This window comes from Balaenoptera physalus (genome assembly GCF_965194825.1).
Source record: "Balaenoptera physalus genome assembly, chromosome: 10".
In the NCBI taxonomy this organism is placed as follows: domain Eukaryota; kingdom Metazoa; phylum Chordata; class Mammalia; order Artiodactyla; family Balaenopteridae; genus Balaenoptera; species Balaenoptera physalus.
Genome location: NC_138889.1, coordinates 103946656 through 103970701, shown reverse-complemented (window position 1 = coordinate 103970701; position 24046 = coordinate 103946656). Strand labels below are relative to the sequence as shown.

General features: G+C 52.9%; 1 protein-coding gene across 4 annotated transcripts in view; it reads left to right on the top strand.

The window, feature by feature from the left end:
* Positions 1-23494, top strand: part of VWCE (von Willebrand factor C and EGF domains) — a 29675-nt gene extending 6181 nt beyond the window's left edge. Inside the window, exons 5-21 of one of the 4 annotated variants that reach the window (XM_082477532.1) lie at positions 1252-1368; positions 3734-3850; positions 4746-4874; positions 6107-6549; positions 6632-6725; positions 7957-8039; positions 9752-9839; positions 11362-11447; positions 12771-12888; positions 13501-13566; positions 14940-15032; positions 16665-16747; positions 17805-17895; positions 17978-18060; positions 18421-18511; positions 22467-22669; positions 22791-23494. In XM_082477532.1, coding sequence (XP_082333658.1) covers positions 1252-1368; positions 3734-3850; positions 4746-4874; positions 6107-6549; positions 6632-6725; positions 7957-8039; positions 9752-9839; positions 11362-11447; positions 12771-12888; positions 13501-13566; positions 14940-15032; positions 16665-16747; positions 17805-17895; positions 17978-18060; positions 18421-18511; positions 22467-22669; positions 22791-23258 — 2453 coding nt within the window. In that variant the 3' untranslated portion in view covers positions 23259-23494. Of the gene's footprint in view, positions 1-1251; positions 1369-3733; positions 3851-4745; positions 4875-6106; positions 6550-6631; positions 6726-7956; positions 8040-9751; positions 9840-11361; positions 11448-12770; positions 12889-13500; positions 13587-14935; positions 15033-16664; positions 16748-17804; positions 17896-17977; positions 18061-18420; positions 18512-22466 lie in introns of all 4 variants that reach the window. The other 3 variants (XM_082477534.1, XM_082477535.1, XM_082477533.1) reach the window with 3 other exon arrangements.
* Positions 23495-24046: the final 552 nt, after the last annotated feature.

Here is a 24046-nt window from a genome sequence, read left to right as displayed (position 1 = left end):
TTTGGTGCTCTCCCCCCCAGCCACTTCCAGAAGGTTGAAGTACTTTGCAGACACACTTCTCATTGCAGAGGCAAACTGGACCAAGGAAAAGCCAGAGACCAATGTCAAAGCAAGTGCAGGGAAGTGGGGCCCTGGCCACCATCACAAGGGGCCCAGTGGGATCGAGTGAATCAGGGTGGGCTTCTTAGAAGTGGTGGGTGTGGTCCCAAAGGTACCTGCTGTGGGAAGAGCAAGAAAGGAGAATGGAGGTGACCAGCAGGCATGGGGGCCAGGGGGTGGGAGGGAGGCTCAAGTGGGCAGAGTAGACTGGAGTGGGCGGAGCTGACCTCATAGGTCCTTATGGTTCTGAGATAGGAAGGGCTGCCTTGAAGATCTGTCTCCCAGCCCCCCTCCCCCCTCAGGCCTGAACCTCCCTAAAGCACTACTTGGATCCAGTCACCCCACCCTGGGCAGAAGCCTCGGGACTCCTTTGCGCTCTATCGCTGAGCCTTTACCCACCACCTCTCCAGCTCGGCCTCACACTGCCCCGACGGGAACCTGAGCTTCAGCGAGACTGGGCCCCTGCCGGTCCCTGTGCTTCCCGGAAGCTTCTCAGACACTCTCCACTCTGTGGGCCCCCCTCCTGATGCCTCTTGGTCCTCTCAGCCCACCTCTCTTCCAGCACACACCTGCCGTGGCCGGGCAGTCCCTGGTAGGGCGCATACCGCCGGCCGCACGCGGGCCTCTCGTGGCTGTGTGTCGTGGCTGTGTGTCGTGGCTGTGTGTCGTGGCTGTGTGTTGTGGCTGTGTGTCGTGGCTCCTGCGTTCTCAGGCTGCAGCCATCTGGAGAGTCAGCACTGTGTCTTAGTGACATTTGTGTCCACGGCAGCCCCCCTTCCAGGTCTGCTGCATGCAGGCGGTGCTCAATAAGCATTTAAGGGAATTTAATCAGCCTTCCTGCCCACTCCCCCTGCCCTTTCGGGGTTACCCTGCAGGTGGGACCATTGGAAATAGTTCTGTCTCAGCCAGCCTCTCCGTCGTCTGTCCTGCGTGGGTCAAAAAGAGACCTGGCCCCTCGGCCTCTTCTTTCTGGGGGCATCCCTAAAGCTGTATGACTTACCTGGTGCCTTCTTTCTTCCTGGGGTGGGGGTGGGTTCCACCCTGCTGAGGGCAGGCCCTGTGTGGGCACAGGGTCCTCGTGGGGTGCATATTCTCCCCACACCCGAACCACGTTCAGCATGAGCTATGCAAGAGTGTTTCCTCGCTCCCCAGACATCGATGAATGTTTAAGCTCCTCTTGTGAGGGCCACTGCGTGAACACGGAAGGCGGGTTCGTGTGCGAGTGTGGGCCAGGCATGCAGCTGTCTGCTGACCGCCACAGCTGCCAAGGTGAGTGGGTCTGGAAGGGGTAATGATGGTGCCGTCGCCACCGCTGCTAGGCTCTGATGCTGAACTCACAGCCCTGCTAGGCCCAACGCGTGCTCTCCAGGCATGATTGCGTTTCACTTTCACCACAGTCCTCTGAGGGGGATGCTGTTCTCATCCTCATATTCTGGACGAGGCTTGCCCAAGGCCATTCTGTCAGTAGGAGGAGGAGTCAGCTTGCATGCAGGCACGTCTGACGCTAGGGCCTTTGCTCCGGACCACGACTCAGTAGAAACTGCTGCTGCCATCACTGTAGGGTAGGGGGGTGGTGGGGGTGAGGGAGAGGCCGAGGGGAGGGCTAGGGTCAGGAGAGCAGACTAACCGGAGGGAGGAGGCCGCTGAGCTGGGGGAGGGCTGAGGGGACGGGTGACACGTCCCGGGGGCTCTGTGGGAGAGCCGTGCTGTGAGAGTCACCTCAGCCACCTGCCCTGGTGCTGGGCCAGACTCTGGAGACACACAGCCAGTAAGAAAACATCCTGCCCTCCAGCGACCTCCCCACTTCCCCCACCCCCGGTCTGGTGGGAGGGGAAGAACAATGAGGTTGGGTGGAGGGGCTAAGTGCTGTGGGAACCCAGGGAAGAGAAGGAATCTTTTCAACTAAGTGAACAGGATGAGCGAGACCTTTTAAAATAATTACTCATTCCTTAAAAATGATTTTTATTTACAGAAATTATGTCAGAAGACATTCTCTCTCTAACAAGGCAGCTAAGACAGAAGCTCCCCTTGATACCGTGGTATCATTTTCTGGGTGTTTGAAATTTTCATAAATTATTTTAAAAGTTTTAAAAGTCATGGCACTAGCCCCAGACCGTCTCTCCCACTCCCAACCTCTATGTTCCCTAGAGAATAGCCCTGGTGTCAGTATCTGCTTGGGCTGCTATAACAAAATACCACTAACTGGGTGGCTTAAACAACAAAAATTTATTCTCACAGTTCTGGAGGCTGGGAAGTACAAGATCACAGTGTTGGCCCACTCAGTTACTGGTGAGGGCTCTCTTCCTGCCTTGCAGACAGCTACCTTCTCTTTGTGTCCTCACAAGGCAGAGAGAGAGCAAGCTCTCTCATGGCTCTTCTTCTAAGGGCACTAATCCCATCATGAGAGCCCCACCCTCAAGACCTCATCCAAACCTAATTACGTCCCAAAGGCCCCACCTCCTAATATCATCACACTGGGGGTTAGGGCTTCCATTTATGAATTTGGAGGGAATGCAGTTCATCCATAGCACTTAGTTATCAATCTGATGAGTGCCCTGCCTGCCTCTCCCCAGTATGTGTACATACGCACATGTGCACTTACAGAGATATGATGATAAGAGATGGGTGGCTAACAGTTGTTGAACTCCTGTATTCCCGGCACCATGCTAAGCATTTAACATGCATTTTCTCAATTTCATCCTCAAAATTGTCCTATGAAGTTGGTACTGTTTAGTTCCATTTTCCTGATAGGAATACTGAGGCTTAAAGAAGTTAACTTCCTCAAGATCACATTAGAGCTTCGATGTGAACCCAGTCATTCTTCTGCCTGCTTTCTTCCCTTCAACAATCTGTCATGAAAATCTCTTCACATCAGGGCCAATAGACTTGCTTTATTCTTTTCAGCTTCTGCCTGGTACTCTGCAGTGCAGATATCCCATAGTTTACTAACTCTTCTCTTATTGATGAACATGCAGATCGTTTCCAGCTTTTTCCCAATTTCAAACAATGGCTTGGGGAAGCTTTGACAGAGGAGGTAGTTTAGAAGCTGAGTTTCAATGTATGAGTAGGAGTTTTCCAGCCAGACAAGATGGGAGGGCATTCCAAGCAGATAGGAGAACATGGGCAAAGGGGGAGGGCCACAAGAGCATGGTGCCTTTGGAAGATGGCAAGAATTTGGGCCAGAGTAAAGGTGAGGGGCAAGGAGAGAGATGGGAAAGGCAGCCCAGGACTCGTGAGCTATGGTACTGCATTGGTGCTTGTGGGAGCCTTGGAGGGATTTTAAGCAGAAAGTGGCCTGATCAGAGGTGCCCTTTGGTCAGAACATCCTGGGGGCTCTGTAGAGGGTGGCTTGGGAGGAGCACAGGGAGGGGCAGAGAGACACACAAGGCTGTTGTTATCCTCTAGACCAGAGACAAAGCCCAGGGCACCTGGGCTAGGGTATGGCAGTGAGGGTAGAGAGAAGTGGGCTGGTCCAGGGAGGACTTAGGAGTTGATAGACTGAATGTGGGTGGTGAGAAGGAGAGGGGTTAAGAGTCGGGTAGGGGATAGTGATGAGAGAGGTAGGTAGAGAGGACCACATATTTCCAAAACTCTACGGGGAAATGAGCTCCAGCTGTGTCCTGTTCCCTTCCAGACACTGATGAATGCCTTGGGACCCCCTGCCAGCAGAGATGTAAAAACAGCATTGGCAGCTACAGGTGTTCCTGTAGAACTGGCTTCCATCTCCACGGCAACCGGCACTCCTGTGTAGGTAAGGCAGGGGACCCTGTTGTCTTCACACTTAGGCTGCCAATCAGGAAGATGGACAGGGCGAGCCCAGGGACAGGGAAAGGTCAGCAGTCTGGACCTCCTGGTTCCCTGGAGCCTGCAAGCGCTTGAGCCTTTGCTCAGAGCCTGCCTTTCCCTGGGGTTGGCGTGGCTCCTAATGGAAGACCCCGTCTCGGACTTTTCCTGGCCACATGCCACTTTCATCCTGTTATGTTTCTCTTCCACCCTCTCCCAGATACACCCCAAGGATTCCTCTCTGCTCACCCATTTTCTTGGCTGCCTTTGCTCCCCTTGGTAAATAAAGCACGTTATGTCTTGGTTCCTCTGGTTTAGAAGGAGACCCCTGTTTTCTCAGCCCATTGCAGAAATCTCCAGAAAGGGATTGGCATGTTTGGCTTGAGCTTGGCTCATGGGTTGAAGGTGGGGTCCCATGGGCCTGAAAAGAGACCTTGTTCTAGCAGACTTGGGTGTTTGTCCTGAAGCCTGCCCTGAGCAGTGTGGTGATTTTTGAGACTCTTTTTTCAGAAGGGCCCATAGCACCCGATGCCCGACAGTGGGTTGGTGGAAGGTTTGGAGATGAGACTCCCAGTGGGGCCCATCCCCACCAGCCAGCACTTAATCATTGCTGCACAGTGCTGGGGTATGAGTCACCAGTGCATCCATTAAATGCCTACTGGATGTATGAACCTTCCAAGGAGACTAGCACTAGATTTCAGCCCCATTCCCAGACATCTGAGTCACATTGGCACCCTGGGGCAGGGAAGGACCCCATAAGAACATGGCAGGGAGACTCCCCCAGCCTTTTGGGGTAAGGGATGGGGGAAGAAGGACTCGGTAACCCCGATAAGGCAGCCGTCGGTAGCGAGGCTCTCCCGCAGATGTAAACGAGTGTCGGAGGCCACTGGAGAGGCGGGTCTGTCACCATTCTTGCCATAACACCGTGGGCAGCTTCCTGTGCACCTGCCAACCTGGCTTCAGGCTCCGAGCTGACCGAGTGTCGTGTGAAGGTGAGCGCTGGGCCCCGCCCCCCGGTCCCAGGCCCCGCCCCCCGCCCCCAGGCCCCACCCTCCCGGAGCGGGCCCTCTTCCTTCCCCCTGAACTTTTTTTCAGTTCATCTCGTTTGTTATTTCCAACATCCCCCTTTCATCCTTTGTGTCTTCTTCCACTTCTTTATCCATTCTTTTATTTTCCTTTCACTGTTTCCCCAGCCCTACTGTTTCCTCCCAAATAGTAAAAGGAAAAAAAAAAAAAAAACCAACAAAAAACAATGATAGAGGAGCATGTGACGTAGGAGTTCCAGTAACCTGGGCTCCCAGGGGCACTTTGGACGGTGTGGTGTCAGATCTCTGCCATGATTTAACAGCGTGCGTGTAAACGTCCATATAACGTCGTGTCAACACCGACGGCATTCTTTCTAGTCCAGGGCCAGTTTTCCAGCGTGTAATCGCCCGCGATGGTCTGAGCTCAGCCACCCCGTTTCCCCCTCCCAGCCCAACCTGTTTTCTCCCCGTCTCACTCTGGTTTGTGACTCTCTTCCTTTTTCCTATCTCTCACCCTTGCCCCTCATCTGCCTCCTTCGCCGCCCTCTTGTTTTCGGACTCTCTCTCTCTCTTTCTGTCTTTCAGACTGTTGGGCAGTTGGTGTCCATCTGCAGGGAAAATGTGCACTGTTCCTAAGTGTGTGTGTGCGAGTGTGTGTGTGTCTCAGGGGAGACATCCTCTTGGAAGCTGGCCTGTCTGCCATGGGCCCAGAGAGGACCCTGGGCTCTTCCTCCCCCTGAGCCTCAGCCTCTCCTCCTGGGAAGCCACATCTGGATGGGAGAGTAGGGGACACACTCCTGACTTGTCAGGAATAGGGAAGGGTCACTCCCAGGTCGGATCCCTGAGGGCTTAGAGAAGGTCTGCCTGGTTCAGGAAAACCCGAGTCTCCTTTGTGGCCAGCGAGGAAGGGAAGGGAGAAGACGCTGATTTTGCTGCATCTGAAGCAGCTGGACCTCCCGCACCACCAGCTTGTAACTTCGGGCTGCTCGTGGTACTTTTTCATCAATCTTCTCCTGTGATCGTCACCGCAGCCCCATTAGTTTGAGGTTGAACTGGTGGTATTAGATCTATCATGTTGATGAAGAAACTGGCCCAGAGACATTCAGTGATTTGTGGTGGTGGGCCTGAGTCCACGCCCCTCGAGTCTCGCCTCCCGCCCCTGCTGCCTCCCTGCAGACGCCTCTGTGTTTCCGTTTCAGCTCTCCCCAAAGCCGTGCTGGCCCCATCTGCCATCCTGCAGCCCCTGCAGCACCCCCCTAAGATGCTACTGCTGCTTCCAGAGGCAGGCCGGCCCGCCCTCTCCCCAGGGCACAGCCCTCCTTCTGGGGCTCCAGGACCCCCAACTGGAGTCAGGACCACACGACTGCCATCTCCCACACCTGCACTGCCCACGGCCTCCGCTTCTGCCCTGATGCAGCTGCTGTCCACCCCAGTGGCCACCCCAGTGCCTAGTCCCTCTCTGTTGGGGACCCTCAGACCTCCCTCACAAATCCAGGAGAAGGTGGTGGTGACCCCTTCCTTGCCCAGGGGCCCTGAGGCCACACAGCTGGCACCAGGGCCCTCTGCCTGTTGGCGCCTGGGAGCCATGCATGAGTCCGGGAGCCGCTGGACAGAGCCTGGCTGTTCCCAGTGCTGGTGCGAGGTGGGCGTGAGGGGTCCTCCGGGCTTCCCTGGTCTGGTGTCTGGGGCATTGTGGTGGCTGGAACTCCAGTTTCTGCTTCTAGGATGGGGAGGTGACCTGTGAAAAGGTGACGTGTGAAGCTGCTTGTTCTCACCCGGTTCCCTCCGGAGATGGGGGATGCTGCCCATTGTGTACAGGTGGGAGCCGGTCTGGGGCAGGCTGTGAGTTTCTCACATGGTACTGCCTCTTCCCTTTCCGAGCCTGTCTGCAGCTGAAAGGCTGTTCTCCAACTTCCGTGTGTCACCTGAAGGGTGATCCCTGGGCCCAGCCCCCAGAGCTTCTGATTTAGCAGGTGCTGGGTAAGGCCCGGGAACTTGCATTTCTAACAAGTTCCCAGGTGACGTTGACGCTGCTGCTTCGGGGACCACACTTTGAGAACCACTGGTCTGTGCTCTCAAGGGGAACTTCTGACCTTCCGGGGATCCTTTTCGGGCTTCGTTCTTTCATTTATTCCTTCATTCAGCAAGTTTCTCCAGACCCACTCTGCAGTCCCCTCCCCTGCCCCAGTCCCCCTCCTACTGCAGGAGGAGTAATCGTTTATAAATTCTACCCCCATTCTGATTCCCTCCCACAATCTACTGACCATTTTTCATTTGCTTCCCATTGCTGTTAGGATAAAGACCTCAGATCTTAACAAGTCCTTCAGCAGAGCTCCTTAACACTCACCCTGCACGTGAATCGCTGGGAATCTTGTTAAAATGCAGATTCTCATTCAGTAGATGTGGGGAGGGGCCTGAGCGGCTGCATTTCTATGAAGCTTCTGGTGGTAAGATGCTGAGGTTGCTGCACTTTGAGCAGCAGTGGAAAAGTCTTCCTAAGGGTTAAAATGAAAATGCAACTTACTGATTTTCTTAATGATAATTGTGATCTTTCACTGTGTCCCTACTGTGTACTAAGCCCTGAGTGTAAATTGCTGTGTACATTACATCTGAGGTTGTGCATCCTTCCAAGTCCCCTGCAGGGCATGTGGTGGTAGTATTTCCATTTTACAGTAAAGAAACTGAGTCCCAGAGAGGTTGAGTGACATGTCCAGGTCCAAGGCCACTCAGGTGACAGGCCAGTTTTGGAACCTGGGGCTGTCTGGCTACCTTTCCTGCCTTATGGGAATAAAATGCCATGCTTTCAACACAGTTCTGGGTTTATCAGACATAAATGGGACCCTCCCAGGGCGCGCTGTGTGGGTGTCTCTTGTAGTTCTCCAGGGGTCTTGGGACCACACCGTTCTGAGTACCTAGATCTGTCACTCCTGGGGCATCCGAGCCAGTGAGAGAAGGTTCCAGGTACATTATGCCTGGAAAAGTAATGAGACCTCAAGCTTCCTCTGCTTTGAAGAGGTCTGATGCCTCCACTCCTGTTTATCTTTCAAAGGCTGTTTTCACAGTGGCGTCATCCGGGCTGAAGGGGACGTGTTTTCACCTCCCAACCAGAACTGCACTGTCTGTGTCTGTCTGGTGAGCATCACAAGATCCCTGAAGCCTCGCGGGTGTTTTCTTAACCTTTGGGGGTTTTAGAGGAAGGGGGAAAGACCGGATGTTAAAGGTGAGCTCGTTGAATGGAGGGAGAGTTCTCAGGTTGTGGATTTTGGTCGGAACCTGTGGAATTTAAAAGCGTGGGGGATGGGAAACCTGTAGCCTGTGGAGTCAGGGAGGCTTTTGCTGAGCAGAAAAGAGCCAACAGGCAAACAGGGTCCATCTGTCTAGGAAGGGGAGGGGATGAAACTCCCTCGGAAACTTCCTACCAGGGAGGCAGTTTTTCTCTCCAGGCAAAATATTTGCCGGCATAATAAAGGTAGCCGCGTTGGGAGGGAGAAGGCTCATTACCAGACTCAGCTTGTTAAGAGTATTTTGCTTGAGGCAAATTCACTCCTCCAAGAATAGTTATTAAGTTCCTACCACGTGCCAGACCCAGCCAGAGGCTGTCCCTTGGATTGGATCATGAGCCCCCGGTGCATACCAGGAAGGGGCTTGGTGTTTTCCATCTAGCTCCTCACCCGAGGCTCCTGGCGGCTCTTCAGGGTCGGCTTTGCAGTCCCCATTCTACAGGTGAAAAGACTGAGTCTGGGAGGTGGCAGAGCTGGGATTTGAGCCGCGGTCTGTCTGCTTCCAAAGCCCAGGCTCTGCCCACCAACCCTCACTGCCTCTCATCATCTTTAAAAGCAGCCCTGGTCTGGCAGTGATGGCGGAAGCTGTAATGTAAAGGCGGGGCGGGGCGGGGCGGGGCGGGGGGGGGGGCACGTAGATCGCTACCGCCACCCTTATTGAGCCCTTCCTGTGCGCCACACTTGTGAAGTGGCCAAGCGCTTTCGTGCCTGATCACATTTCACTCAATCCTCAGCAACCCCAGCAGAGGTGCCCTTTCCAGCTCATCTCACAGATAGGGAGACGGAGGCTCAGAGAGGTGATATACTTTGCCCAAAGTCACACGACTTGGAGGAGCAGACCCTGGACCTCAGGTCTGGCTGACTGCAAAGCCGGGGGCTTTTTTGTCTTAACTTCAATTTTTTAAAAATTGAGTTTTAAATTTAACTCCTTGGCCGGTATTAGTCACTTGGTTCAAAACTCAGATGCACGGGAAGGTGTCTCTGGTGGAGTAACCTCTGTTCTCCACTTCTCAGCATCCTTCCAGAGCTTCTGTATGCCATGGGAGGGAATGCCATGGTGGGGGCAATGCCATGGGGGGCAGTGCCATGGGAGGCTAGGCTCGTCCATTTTCATGAGGAAGGCAGCGTGCTCTGCTCTCTGGTCTGCCCCTCGTCTTGGAAAGGGGGATGTTGGAAACTACACCATAATAAACCCTGGTACTGGGTCCCAGCACAGTATCCTTGTGTGACCATGGTGGCATTTAAAGGTCTTGGATGGCTTCCCTTTTTTTTTTTTTTTTTAAATATTTATTTATTTGGCTGCACCGGGTCTTAGTTGCGGCATGCGGGATCTTCGTTGCGACATGCGGGATCTAGCCCTGACCAGGGATCGAACCGGGGTCCCCTGCATTGGGAGTGTGGAGTCTTAACTACTGGACCAACAGGGAAGTCCCAGGATAGCTTCCTTTAGGAGGCTTTCATGTGGGACAGGAATCCTGGGGGTGGTGTGAAATAGGGAACAAGCTGGTCTGTTGGGCCTGACGGTCTACCCTCCCCCAACCGTACCTCCTCTCACCTCCTCAGGCTGGAAATGTGTCCTGCATCTCCCCCGAGTGTCCTCCCGGCCCCTGTCAGGCCTCCCCGAAGTCGGATTGCTGTACTTGTGTGCCAGGTAAGGGACTCTTTCTGGGGAGAGGACAGGGTGAATTTATGACGGGGGTGGAGCGGTGTCTTTAGAGTATGTTTTTTTTTGGGGGGGGGGTGAGTGGAGGAGAGAGGAAGGAGATTGATTTCTGCTTTAGAAACTCAGATCAAATGAAGCATTTCAAAGTGCCCGTTTTAATTGAGCACCTACTGTGTGCATAGTGGTTTGGATGCTAGGTTGGGCTCACAGCCCAGCCTGCCCCCTGCCGGGGTTGGTGCCTTTAACACAGACAGGAAGGGGTTTGGGTCCACCCTTGGCGTGGCTCTGTCCCGAGACTGGGAGGGGGTCTCCCCTGCCCCACTAATGAGTTGGTCCTTTGTTAAAATGTGGTTCTCTTTCCTGAGATGACCTCATGGCCGTCACTGCTGGCTCTGGACCATTGCTCTGTGGGGCCCTTGCCAGTCCTGATCTCATTGAATCCGTGTGGTGCAGCCCTGAGGGAGTACTATTCTTAGCCCCATTTTATAGATGAGGAAACTGAGGCTCAGAGAGGTCATCACTGCCCAAAGACACACACCAGTGAGTAAAGGAGCAGAGCTTGAACTCAAGCTTACCTGATTTCAAAGCTAGTGTTCTTATTAAATACTATTTTTCCCTTGACTTTTGAATGCTATTTTAATTTTCTTTATTTATTTATTTTTGCCACGCTGCGCGGCATGTGAGATCTTAGTTCCCCAACCAGGGATCGAACCTGTGCCCCATGCATTGGAAGTGCAGAGTCTTAACCACTGGACCGCCAGGGAAGTCCCAAATGTTATATTATTTTTAGTTAAAACATTTTTTGAACAGGCAATATACTCCCTGTGAGGTAGGAACTGTTAATCCCATTCTACAGATGAGAAAACTGAGGCTTAGGAGAGCTTAAGTATCTTGCCCGTAGTGAGTTGTGTAGCTGGGATTTGAACCCAGTGCCCTCTGACTAAAGCCAGGTGGGCCCTGGCAGGTTTTCAAGGTTGTTTTTACCAGCAGGGATGGGGGATCTTCATATGAGAGGCTCTCACTGAATCCTCCCTGCCTCCAGGGGCTGGCAGCATTCCCAGACCTTGCCATAGGTGTCTGGGGCCGTCTTTTTTCATTTCTTCTTTTCTCTTACTCTTTAGTTATTCCGGGCTTCCCTTCTTTCTTGGTTAAGGACCTTAACTTGCATGTGGTTCATTCTCTGTCAGTTTTTTTTTTTTTTTGGCCGCACCGTTCGGCATGTGGGATCTTAGTTCCCTGAGCAGTGATTGAACCTGTTCCCCCTGCATTGGGAGGTCGGAGTCTTAACCACTGGACGGCCAGAGAGGTCCCTCTCTGTCAGTTTTTAACTACCGGTGTACCTTTAGGTGAGGGTTTGGAGGGGAGCAGCGATTGGGCTTTTGGGTGTGGGTGTGCCGTGGAATATTGTGGGGGTGTGTTTTCTTCCCAGAGACCCCCCCCCACCCATTTGCTCCCCCTTTTCTTTAGCTGCCCAGAGACCTTGAGCTGCCTCTCCCTTTCTCCTCCGCAGTGAGATGCTATTTCCATGGCCGGTGGTATGCAGATGGGGCTGTGTTCAGTGGTGGTGGTGACGAGTGTACCACCTGTGTCTGCCAGGTAGGGGGCTGAGTGGGTGGGTGCTGGGGAGGGGGCAGGGCACACGACTTTCCCAGGATGCCTTGACCAGGAGAAGAGGAGCCGCCATGCAGCAAAAGGGAAACTGAGGCAAGAAAGAGACTAAAGGGGCCTTAGCATTCGCCAAGGCCTTCCCGCAGTCTCCTTGAAGTTCGTCCTTCAGCATTGCTATTTATAGAGCACCTACTGTGTGCCTGGGACAATGCTGGGCGCTGGGGACGCAGTTGAGCACAAGACAGCCCCAGCCGCCTCCGTCAGGGGCCCACAGCTAGGTGGGCAATGGACAGGGGAGCGGGGCTCTTAACCAGGCTGTGGGCTTCAGGGAAGCCTACTCGGAGGGAGGGATGCTAAGCCGAGACCTGAAGGATGACTAGGACAACCCGGTGAGGAGCTGAGACAGGTGTGCCTGGCAGAGGGCACTGCGTGAGCAGAAGGCCGGAGGCGGGAGAGAGCAGGGCGAGTTCTAAGGCCTGGGGGTGTCCATCCTGGCTGGAGCCCGGACTGCGAGAGGGACTGGAAATGCGGCTGAGGTGGGGATCCTGTTTGGGCTGAGTTCCAAGAACAGGGCCTCGGGTGGGCCTCTCGTGTAAGTGGTTTTCTGAAGGAGTGCTCTCGGGAGAGACTGGCTGGGGAAGCAAGTCAGGCAGGGGGAGGGGCCACAAGAAGAGGGGTCTCGGGCTGATGCCACGGGGAGCTCTGGAGTGTGAGTGGCCCCGCAGAGGTGGGTGTGTCCAGAGGCCAGGGAGCTGGGCTCTTCTACCCCCAGCATCAGGTGATTGTAGGTACTTCCTTGCTCCCCGGGGAGTGGGGGTGAATGAACCATCCAGGCACCTGGAGGACGTGACCCTCATCAGCCAAGGGCAGTGCTTAGGGGAAGGGGTCTGTGAGGGGGCAGCGATAGCCTATGCGTCAATCTCAGTCATGAAGGGCTTTGCCAGCCAGGCAGAGGGTTTGGACTTGGCAGAGCTGCCAAGGGTTTTAAGTGGTGGAGTGATGTGATCGGATTGGTGCATGAGAAAGTTCTCTGGCTGCAGGTGAGAGTGGATTGGAGTGAGAGCAGAAAGCTGTTGCAGAAGTGAGAGGAAGAGATTCTGGAGGCTGCAGCTAGGGCAGCCGGGGGCCCTGCAGCCACGCAGCCGGCATATTCCTGGGACCCTCTCCCAGCCCCGCCCCAGCCCCCAGGGAAGGACTCGCCGTTCCTTCCACTCTTGCTCCCTGGAGATTTGTCACTTTTAGGGGGGTGACGGCAGCCTACCGGCCTCCTCTTTGGCCCTCACTGGTTTGTGCCCCTTGGCTCTCTTCCAGAACGGGGAGGTGGAATGTTCCTTCACACCATGTCCAGAACTGGATTGCCCCCGCGAGGAGTGGTGGCTGGGCCCTGGGCAGTGCTGCTTCACCTGCAGGGAACCCGCACCCGTGACAGGTGAGGGCCGCTCAGCCCTGCATCCCAGGCTGCACCCAGCACCAAGCCTGGATGCCCGAGGCGGGGGAGGCTGAGCTTCACCCGCTGAGACTCTGTGTGTGTGTGTGAGTGCTCTCCATGTGTGTTGTGTGTGTCTGTTTGTGAGTGTGTATATTTGTGTGTTTTAAGTTTGTATATGAGTGACATCTGTGTGTGAGCTTGTGTACGTGTCTGCGTGTTTGTGTGTGAGTGGTATCTGTGTGTGTGCTGTTGAGTGTGTGTGTCCGTGTGTTTTTGTTGTGTGTCCGTTGTATCTGTGTGCATGTGTCTGCGTGGGAGTGGTTTCTGTGTGTGTGAATGGGTGTGTTTGTGGGTGTGTGTGGACGTGTACGTTTGTGTGCGCGTGCCTGTGTATACCAGGCTCATGTCAGGCAGGAAAATTCACTAACTGAGGGAGCCAGGCGTCAGCAGCAGGCAGCTCTGGGCCCAGTGGGTGGCTGCGTGGACTCGGTGTGAGTGAGCAGAGGCGTCTGTCTGTCCTTGCTGGGTGGTGCTGTAGGTCCCGCGGGCATTCAGGACCCTCCTCGGCACTTCTGCCCACTCGTCCTTTCTCCCCCGCTGTCCCCTGGCCAGGCTGCTCTCTGGACGACAACGGGGTTGAGTTTCCGGTTGGACAGATCTGGTCTCCCGGTGATCCCTGTGAGTTATGCATCTGCCAGGTGAATGACAACCTGCGCGCCTTCAGCTGCTTTCCCCACCCTTCCCCGTCCCGGGCCGGGCAGCCCTGCCCCTGCGGAAGCAGGGCCACCTCAGGCCTGTCCCAGTCTCACTTCCATGCTATCAAATCCCGTTTTTACAGAAGGGGCTGGGATTCAGGTTATTCTGTCCTCGGTAGATTTTCAGGATGACAGAGCTTGGCAGTCTGTCTGTCGTAAGAGTGCTGTGTGACCCACCGTGCATGTGCGGGGAGCTGCTGGCCTATGGAGCTGGAAATAGGATTCCCAGGAGCAGGTTTTTGCCGGGCACAGATAACAGAGGGAGCTGGGCAGCCCGAGGCCTAGTAGTTAAGGCCTTTTCTGTGAAATTGCGAGGCTGCCTCCATTAATGTGAGTCACGTGACCTCACCTCATCAGAAGTGGGTGAGGGTGCGTGAGTTTGAGAGTCAGATTGACAGACATGCAAACACAGCTATTTGCCAAGAAACGCGATCGTTTTAGCTCATGTTCAAGTACGGTTGGCTTTCCTTTCTACTTTAAGAGAGTTTTTAGTCGCTTGGAGCTTAGAGCTTTATTTCTCAAAATGAGGTCCCTGCACTGGCTGTGTCGTTGCCATCACCAGGGGAGCCTTGGTAGAACCTCAAGGCTGCCCGGGGCTCGGACTCAGAATCTGCATTTTAATCCCCCGGTGACTCGCGTGCACATGAGCGCGTGAGAAGCGCGGCCTTCAAGTCCCTTTGATGCGCCATTTGTTTAAAAAAGCCTTAGACCCTTAAAAACTTGGAAACGTTTCATTGGAATTAGAGTGGGGAGCAAAGTACATCCGCTGCCTTTTTTCTCCTTCAGGACTGATCTAGGGCACTCATATTACAAGAAAATAACACGAAACTTCAACTTCTTACGAAAAAAAAAAAAAACTGTATATGGCGCTTTCATCTTCTGAAAGACATTTCCGGTGGAATAGCTTTCTATAAAAATAGGATTTTATTGGACTCCATAGATTTGGGGTGAGCCAGGGTTTCAGGGAAACTCGGAGAAGAGTTTGGATGAGGTTATGGTGCAGCCTTGGCTGCTGCGGCGAAGGGACGGGAAGCCAAGGAGACCAAAACCCCAGCTCCGACCTTCCCCCTCTGGGATATGGGAAGGCTTTTTTCTGGAAGGCTCACACCCCCTTTCCCAAGTAGCCGGTCCTCTTTGGGGGACCCCTGCCACCTCCCAGCTGCATCATGGCGCCTCTTAGGGCAGGCTCCGGCCAGTTTGCAGCACCACCCTTTCTTTTGGGGGCCTGTGGGGTGGGGAGGTGGGAGCTGGCGTGGCAGGTGGGGTCTTGGTGAAGTTCTTCCTCCCTTCAGGCAGATGGTTCAGTGAGCTGCAAGAGGACAGACTGTGTGGACTCCTGCCCTCACCCGATTCGGATCCCCGGACAGTGCTGCCCTGACTGTTCGGCAGGTGAGGCCCTGCCTGGGGGGCCGGGGACGGCATAGCACCCCTGGCCCCCACATCAGGGGTCACCCTGTATCAGGCTTCTCTGTGCAAAGCACCACACATGCTTCGTCTCTGCTCATCCTCGCAACAACCCCATGGGGCAACCCCATTTTAGAGATGAGGAAACTGAGGCTCAGAGACGGAAAGCAGTTTGCTCAAGGGAGGCCCTGTCTGGGTGCTGGAAGCAGATATGAAGATATGCAGAGCTTGCAGCCTAGGTGGGGTGATAAAGGAACATACCTGTGAGACAATTAGAGAACAGGGAGAGGAAATTAAAGTGATCCTTTATGTTTTAATAGTAATTTTCACCTTTTCCACTATTTCAGAAGTGATATTTTATTATAGAACATTTAGAAAATACAGAAAGCAAAGAAAAAAATTAAAAAGGACCCATTATCACTGTTAACTTCATGGTTTTATCTTCCTAGTCTCTTTTTTGTGATATAACATCAGTATCTATATATACCTCTATCTCTATAACATATCTGTAACATGCATCTATATCTATATATCTATCATGTCATAGATACATAGCATATCATAGATGTTTGTTATATCTTTTTTCTTCTTTTTTGGCCGAGCCACACGGCTTGGGGGATCTTAGCTCCCTAACTAGGGATGGAACCCGCGCCCTTGGCAGTGAAAGTGTGGATTCCTAACCACTGGACTGCCAGGGAATTCCCTATATATTTTTTCTTATAAAATGTTTCTCTACTGTCCCATCACCTGCTTTTGTTTTAAAATAAATTTATGTATTTATTTTTTATTTTTAGCTGCATTGGGTCCTTGTTGCTGTGCGCGGTCTTCCTCTAGTTGCGGCGAGTGGGGGCCACTCTTCATTGCAGTGCGCGGGCTTCTCATTGCGGTGGCTTCTCTTGTTGTAGAGCATGGGCTCTAGGTGTGTGGGCTTCAGTAGTTGTGGCACGTGGGCTTCAGTAGTTGTGGCATGTGGGCTCAGTAGTTGTGGCTTGCGGGCTCTAGAGCGCAGGCTCAGTAGTTGTGGTGCTCGGGCTTTGTTGCTCCGCGGCATGTGGGATCTTCCTGGACCAGGGCTCGAACCCGTGCCCCCTGCATTGGCAGGCGGATTTTTAACCACTGCGCCACCAGGGAAGCCCACAATCACCTGCTTTTATACGTACCAGTATGTGATAAATATCATCAAGGTGGCAGCACTCAGATGGGGCCTCTGTGGGCTTTGGAAAGCAGAGACGGGAGCTGTAGGGGACCCTCCTGGAAGGTGGGGTTTGGGATTCGACTGAGTGGAGAGGAGCAGAGAGGACAGCCGTGGTGCCTGGCACCCAGGTTGATTCTCCGGGTCCCTCATCCTGATCCTGCCAAGTGAGGGGGTAGGAGGAACGGCTCCCTTCCCTGAGGGAGAACCTTGAAGTAAAGACACTATGATCCCCTTGCTGAATCCAGCGAGAAAAAAGTCAGCACCCAATCCAGACATATGTTCTGTCCCTTCCCCAGCCCCCTGGGCAAGTGTCTAGAAAGGCCGTTGGCCTGACCTTTGCTGCCTAGAAACACCTTGGACTTTCTTCCTGGCAAAGGCCAGCCACTCCCTGGCTGGCCCTCACCACATGCTCTCTCTGGCAGGCTGCACCTACACAGGTAGAATCTTCTACAATAACCAGACCTTCGCGTCCGTGCTGGACCCGTGTCTGAGCTGCATCTGCCTGGTACGACCCCCCAGACCCGACCCCTGTCTGCGGAAACTCCCCAGAAATAGCCACCAGCTCCTGAACCCTGGAGGCAAGATCCAGAGACCTCCAAGAGAATGGTCACTTCTGGATCATGGTGAAAGCTGGCTCCCTTCAGCCCTGCCCAGGGTGACTCTTTACCCAGGACCAGAGAAATACTTTTAACCCTGCCTGGCAAAAGTCCTCTGCTTCTGGGTGACCAGGGAGGGTCTTGGGGGCCTTACGGTATAAAATATGGCCCAGGGATTCTCCCTGAGAGTGGAGGTGAGGAACGCAAACCCAGGACTCTGTACGGAATCTTTAATATACTCACATTCTCGAGCCCCTGCCATGTGCCAATCCCTGATCTCAGCACGACCTGTTAATCCACAGGGAATCCTGTGAGGTGGGTACCTCCATCCCCAGCTGCTAGGTGAGACAACCGGGCACAGAGACCCCCACAACTAGTCAAGTGAAGTGCCAAGAATCAATTCTAGTATCCTGAGTCTGCTTCAGAAAGCACACTTTTACCCCTAAGCCATACTGCCTCTCAGTCTAAATGACAGGAATATCATTTAGTATTTGGAAAATGGAAAAAATAAGTCCTTATTGCTTGTCATGCTAGAAATGTTTCATGCTGATGGGGCTTCTTTGCTGGCGGTGGGTGAAAAGGGACGGGTCTGCAGAAAGATCGAGAAACTTGGGGTGAACATCTCTGGCCTCTGAGTGGCCCTGTTCGTTCACAGCCATGTGCTTTGGGGAGCTTTGGCTTCTGGGTCCTTCCCCCTAAGGTTTTGGTACTCAGCTTCCCTGGGAGGTTCATGGATTTGTTCGACAGGTAGCTGTTGACAGAGGAGCTCTGAGGACAAGGCTGGGCCTGGGGGGCTTGCGTTCTAGTGGGAGGACAGACTCTAACTCAGTCTGTTCCCTCACCATGGACCTCTCACCTGACCTTGATGGCTCCGATGGGCACTCAATGGCCATGTGATGTGTCCTTCATGAGTGACCCATCAGCCCCCCAGAACAAAGGGCCTTCAGCGTTTTCTGTGTCCTGCAGCTGGGCTCGGTGGCCTGCTCGCCTGTGGACTGCCCCATCACCTGCTCCTACCCTTTCCACCCTGACGGGGAGTGCTGTCCAGTGTGCCGAGGTGAGTGGGACCAGCCACCTCTCGTGCAAGGCCCCTGAGTGGGCCTTGGCTCTCACGGCCCCTGTCTCCTCTGCCCCTGCAGACTGCAACTACGAGGGGAGGAAGGTGGGGAACGGCCAGGTGTTCACCTTGGACGATGAGCCCTGTATCCAGTGCATATGCCAGGTGAGCTGGGCCTGGGGACCCTGGACCTGCCGGGCCAGGGTCTGCTTCTAGCCTTTTGTCCCTTTGTGAAACTCGGAGCCCCTTAGCCAGTGTACGCCGGTCTTCCACCTGCCATTCTTCAACTTTAATTACCTGCGGGGATACCTTCGGATTTGATGGTGTCCTCTACCTTTGTTGTTTCCTTAAGGCGGCCCCACTGTGTTTGGCTTCACCTGTTGTTCAGGTGAGGGTCAGGCCCTGCAGCTTCTGCCCCAGATCTTTCCGTGGGTCCAGCTGCTGGTGTAATAGGTCCGTGAGGGCCCTGCTGTGGAGGGGTGAGATGCTCCGGGCTTCCTCACGTGTCTCCTTCTGCTTCCCCAGCTGGGAGAGGTGAGCTGCGAGAAGATGCCCTGCCAGCAGGCCTGCTCGGACCCCTCCACGCCCCCCAGGGACTGCTGCTTCTCCTGTCCAGGTAAGCGGCCTCTGCATCCTGGAGCCTCACCACCGTCCTTTTCCACTTTGCTCTTCCGCCCAGAAACACAGAACTTGTACAGGGCTGGATGTGAGAAACCCAGGCTCAGAGAGGGAACGTGGCCTGTTCAAGGTCACACAGCCAGCACGTGGTGCGCCCAGGCCCAAGCATGGGCTTGCTGACCCTCGTCAGTGCTATGGCACACTGTGCCGTGCCGTCTGCCGAGTCTGTTTACTGTTCCTTTTTCTTCTTCATTTCCTCCTTTCTGAATCTCTTCCTCTGCTTTCTTCCTTTTTTAAAAATTAGAATTTAGGAACTGAATCAACTTTGCAGAAGAATAATTGCTAATATGTATTGAGTATCCATTATGTGTCAGGGAGCATCATGTATTGAATGTTATTTCTTTTTTTAAGATTGTGGTGTAATTGACATGTAACATTATATTGGTTTCAGGTGTACAACATAACTATTCAATATTTGTATATATTGCAAAATGATCACCACAGTAAGTCTAGTTAACATCTGTCACCCCACATAGTTACAAAATATTTTTTTCTTGTGATAAGAACTTCTATGATCTAATCTCTTAGCAACTTTCAAGTATAGTGTTTCAATACAGTATTATTAACAATAGTCACCATGCTGTACATTATATCGCAATGACTTATTTATTTTGTAACTGAAAATTTGTGCCTTTTGACCCCCTTCAGCCATTTTGCCCACCCCTCTCCTCCCACCTCTGGCAACCACCAATCTGTTCTCAATATCTGTGCGCTCAGTTTTTTAAAAAAAAAAACGATTCCACATATAAGTGAGATCATATGGTATTTATCTTTCTCTGATTTATTCATGTAGCATAATACCCTCTAGATCCATCCACATTATCGCAAATGGTAAGATTTCATTCTTTTTTGTGGTTGAATAATGTTCCATTGTGTGTATATATATATATATATATATATATATATATATATATATATACACCACATATTTATCCATCTTTATCTGTCGATGGACACTTAGGTTGTTCCCATGTCATGGCTATTGTAAATAATGCTGCAATGAACCTTGGGGTGCATATATCTTTTTGAATTAGTGTTTTCATTTTTTTTTTGGATACATACCCGGTGGTGGAATTGCTGGATCATATGGTAGTTCTATTTTTAGTTTTTTGAGAAACCTCCATACTGTTTTCCACAGTGGCTGCACCAGTTTACATTCCCACCAACAGTGCACGAGGGTTCCCTTTTCCCTACTTCCTTACCAACAGTTGCTGTGTCTTGTCTTTGTGATGACAGCCATTCTGACACTTGTGAAGTGGTATCTCATTGTGGTTTTGATTTGCATTTCCGTGATGATTAGTGATGTTGAGCATCTTTTCATGTCCCTGTTGGCCATCTGTCTGTTTTCATATGTCTTATTTCATTTTCACAGCAACTCTTCATGATAGATACGATTAGCATCCCCATTTTCCAGATGAGGAAACTGAGGCACAGAGAGGTGAAGTGAGGTGCTCAAGGTCACACAGCTGGCTGACAGTAGAACCAGGATTTGAGCCCAGAGTCCATGCTTTTAGCTACTCTGCTACATTGACTCCTGAAAATGATTCACATCTGTTTGTCTTTCTCCATCATGAGTGTTTGTCCATGTGCATCTTTTTGCAGAGGTATAAACAGGACATGGACAACCTACTACAGTAGGTTGAAACACACAGTTTCAAAATATTGATGTAGCCCACAGCTGGCCATTTAAAAAAGCTCCCAAATATTATGGTTTGCTTACCCCTTGCCTTTTGGGTTGACATTTAGGTGGTTTCTTTCTTCTTCTTCTTTTTTTTCTTTTCTATCCATAATGGACCCACTGTGAAAAATCTTTGGTCAGACAACTTTTGTTCTCAAATTTTGTGAATTGCATTCAGACCCTGTGGTTAATAGGTGCAGTAACTAGGTCACAGGGTGTCGGGAGTGGTTTGGTGACTCCTAGGGCATGACAGCACGTTACCAGATGGGGTCCTAGAGAAAGAGGAAACTTACAGAGACGTAGCTGGTGCCCCATATGCCCACCGACTCTACACTGTGTTTTGAATTTAATTTTTCCAGTTTAACATGTCCATAAAGTACCTTACCGGTGGCTGCTGTACATGTTTTAAACTTCCAGGAAGACAGTGACTTTTTCCACGGATTTGTGGCCTGAATTTCCTCTTGTATAAAATACCTCTTTAACTCCTTTGACCTTTTGAAGAGGACATCCTGTATTTAGGGCAGCTCTTCAGGTCTGTGGATGGAGAGCTGCTGTCAGGACTGCTGGGGCTGGAAACATCCTGATCCCATACAGTCATTATGTTGGGAACTGTTGAGTGATTATAGATTCGACCTTAACCAGCACAAAACCCTGTGCGAGCTGATGGATATTATGCCCCTGCTTTCTAGAGACTAATCGTTAGCTAAGGTGCCAGGCAGTGTATGGAGCATTTTACCTGTATCGTCTCATTTAAATGCCCCAGGAATGTTTATGCACAGGTGCTCTTATTGTCTCCATTTTGCAGATGGGGAAATGGAGGCTCAGAGAAGTTAAGTTCCTGTCTTTTTAAAAAGAATTTATTTATTTTTAAATTTTTTTTGGCCGTGCCGCACAGCTTATGGGATCTTAGTTCCCCAACCAGGGATGGAACCCGGGCCCCATGCAGTGGAAGTGCCAAGTCCTAACCACTGGACCGCCAGGGAATTCCCAAGTGTCTGTCTTTAAGGCCACGTTCTAGGTGGTAGTGTCGTCGGACTCAGGGCCAGGTCTCTCTGATTCCTCGCCCCATGCTCGTTCCCATTCTGCTCTCCTGCCTCCTGATGGGGAAACTGAGGCCCAGAGAGGTGAGATGCAGAGCCCACCTCCTTCTCCTGGGGCACCTGCCTCAGCTGCGTTCACCATGTGCGATCTCATTTTAAGAAGAAATGCTTTTTATTGAAATACGAGGTGAATTGTTTCCTTTTGATAATTAAAAAAAAAAAAAAGAACAGCTTTCTTGAGATATAATTCACGCACCCTGTAAGTCACACGCTCGAAGTACACAATTCAGTGGTTTTTGGTAAAGTGGTTTTTGTGATTATCCTTTTGATGGTTTATATATATATTTCAATTGAGGTATATTTGATGTACAATATTATATAACTTTCAGGTGTACAGCAGGGTGAGTCACAATTTTTTAAAAAGTTATAAGTTATCTTTTGATGATTTTTAAAATGTAATCATTCCAGTTTGTAATGTGTTTACCAGCCTCCGTCTCCTCCCTGATCATACCTTTCTCCAATATTCTTCCTTCCTTCCCTTGTTCTCCCGCCATGGATTAAGCCCTTATGATGCGCTGGCCTCCAGACTGAGACTTAAAAACAAATTTTTTCAATAGACTTTTTTTTTAAAAGCATTTTTAGGTTCACAGCAAAATCGAGCAGAAGGTTCGGACAGCTCCCTGAATCCCCCTGCCCCCGCCCCACGCACAGCGCCCCCTGCTGTCAACATCCCCCACCAGATGGTACATTTGCTACAATCAATGAACCTACTCTGACACATGATTGTCACCCAAAGTCCAGAGTTTACATTTGGGTTTAGGCTGAGACCTCTCAGGCTCCGTTTCATTCAGTCCTCATTGCGTGGCCTATGTGGTCATCCTGTTATTATGATGCCCATTTTACAGATGGGGAAATGGAGGCCCAGGGGAGTTATGTGCCTCACACAAGGTCACACAGCCAGTGCCTTGGTGAACTGTCTCCCTCTGCTCATGGTTCCTTTTGGGTCTTCCCTTCCTGGAGGCAGGAGCCGGCGGGATCCCCCAACCCCAGCTGCCGGTGCACAGGGACCCTCAAGGGACAGAGCTGGGGCACTGTCCTCGGTGCAGCTCATCCCAGACCTGCCTCAGTTGTAGGGAAGAACCATTGTGCATCTTCTTGCCCCGCCCCCTCTCTAGATTCCCTGGAAGAAAGCTGGGGTCTCTCCCCTCGTGGAGACGTTGAGCTCAGCAAAGTGGCCCGGACCCCCCGTGGAGACCCCGAGGCCCTGCTCAACTGCAGCTCCTGCCCGGGGCCCCCAGCGGTGTCGCCTCAGAGGCCAGTGCTCCAGCTCCTCCAGCTCCTCCTGAGAACGAACCTGTCCAACATGCAGACTATACCCGTGAGCCCCTCAGGAGCGCAGGCCTTACCCTCACCCCCTTTGGGGCCTGGGGGCATGTTCCCAGGGGAGCCCTGGGCCTCCCAGCCCCCTCGGCCCTCACCAGGGCCTTCAATCCCTCCAGGAGCCTCCTCTCTACCTCCGGCCTCTCCCGGGGCTCCTGGGCCACCTCCTGTTACTCCAGAACCCTCATCCTCAGCCTCCGGGGCCCACACCGCATCCAGACAGCCTTCTCTGCCTGCCACCATCCGGCGTAGAGCCTCAGCCCTTTCCACGATGGGCCCCAGCCCCTCAGAGGGCCCCGTCACTATCCTCAGGCCTCGCAGACTGTCTCCAGCCACCTCCAGACTCTCTGCAGCCCTTGCAGCCACGGGCAGCCCTGGCCCCCAGGAGCCCACCATGGGGCCCTCACCGGAGGAGGAGTCCACAGTGTAAGCAGGCCTCCGTTTCAGGGCCGTGCCCGGGAGACGCCAGACAGAGAAGACTCTGCCAGAGGCCCTGGGAGCTTGCAGGGCGGCTCTGGGGGCCGGTGAGGCTGCTGACTCCTTCAGGACCCCTGGCGGGGATGGAAAACCCTCAGGGCCCGATGTAGCCTTGCTCCCAAGAAGCATCTGGGATGCGCTGTGAGAATCCAGCAGCACGTTCTCCACCGTCGGCATCCTCCCTGGGCTGCGTGGGCCGCCTGTCTTCTGAGGAAGGTCGGGGCGGCTGAGTCCCTCCCCTGGAGGAGGGGGTCCGAGGGGCCTGGGGTTCCACTGGGATTGTGCCACCAGCTGTCATATGTCCTCACCAAGGTTTCCTGATTAAACTCTGTCTCGGTCTCCCCCACGCTGCCCTGCTCGTTCACTTCTCGCCTTTGGAAAGGTGGGAAAACGTCACTGCGAGCCCCCAGGTGCTGAGCCTAGTGCCCACCTCAACCCCCAGCTTGGGAGAAAAGCCTGCACAGACCTGGGGCTAGATTGGGAGGGGTCTTAGGTAAGTACCTGGTGGCCTTTGATGCTAGGAGACTTCTAAAGTGAGGGGGCGGAGAAGACGGATGGAGAGGCCTTCGCAGGTTGGGTTCTCCGGGAGGGAATAGTAGGCAGGTGGAGTCTGAGGGCCTGTGCTTAGCTTTAACATCTGTGGGCCGAGGGAGGCAAGCAGGAGGCAGGGGTGGGGCCCGGCAGTGGCACGGTCTCAGCCAGCCCCCTGTGGAGCTCTGAGGCTGGGCTGGCCTTCAGAGTCAGCCCGAGTTGGGGCAAGGGGACAGGGCTTTGTGCCCCCATGTTGGCCAGTAATTCCATCTGCGGGGAGTGGGCCCAGGAAAGGGGTGTCAGCCAAGGCAGTTCCCTGTGAGGGCTGATGGCTGAGAGCTGTCGGTCAACAACCTTCCCTGCGGCT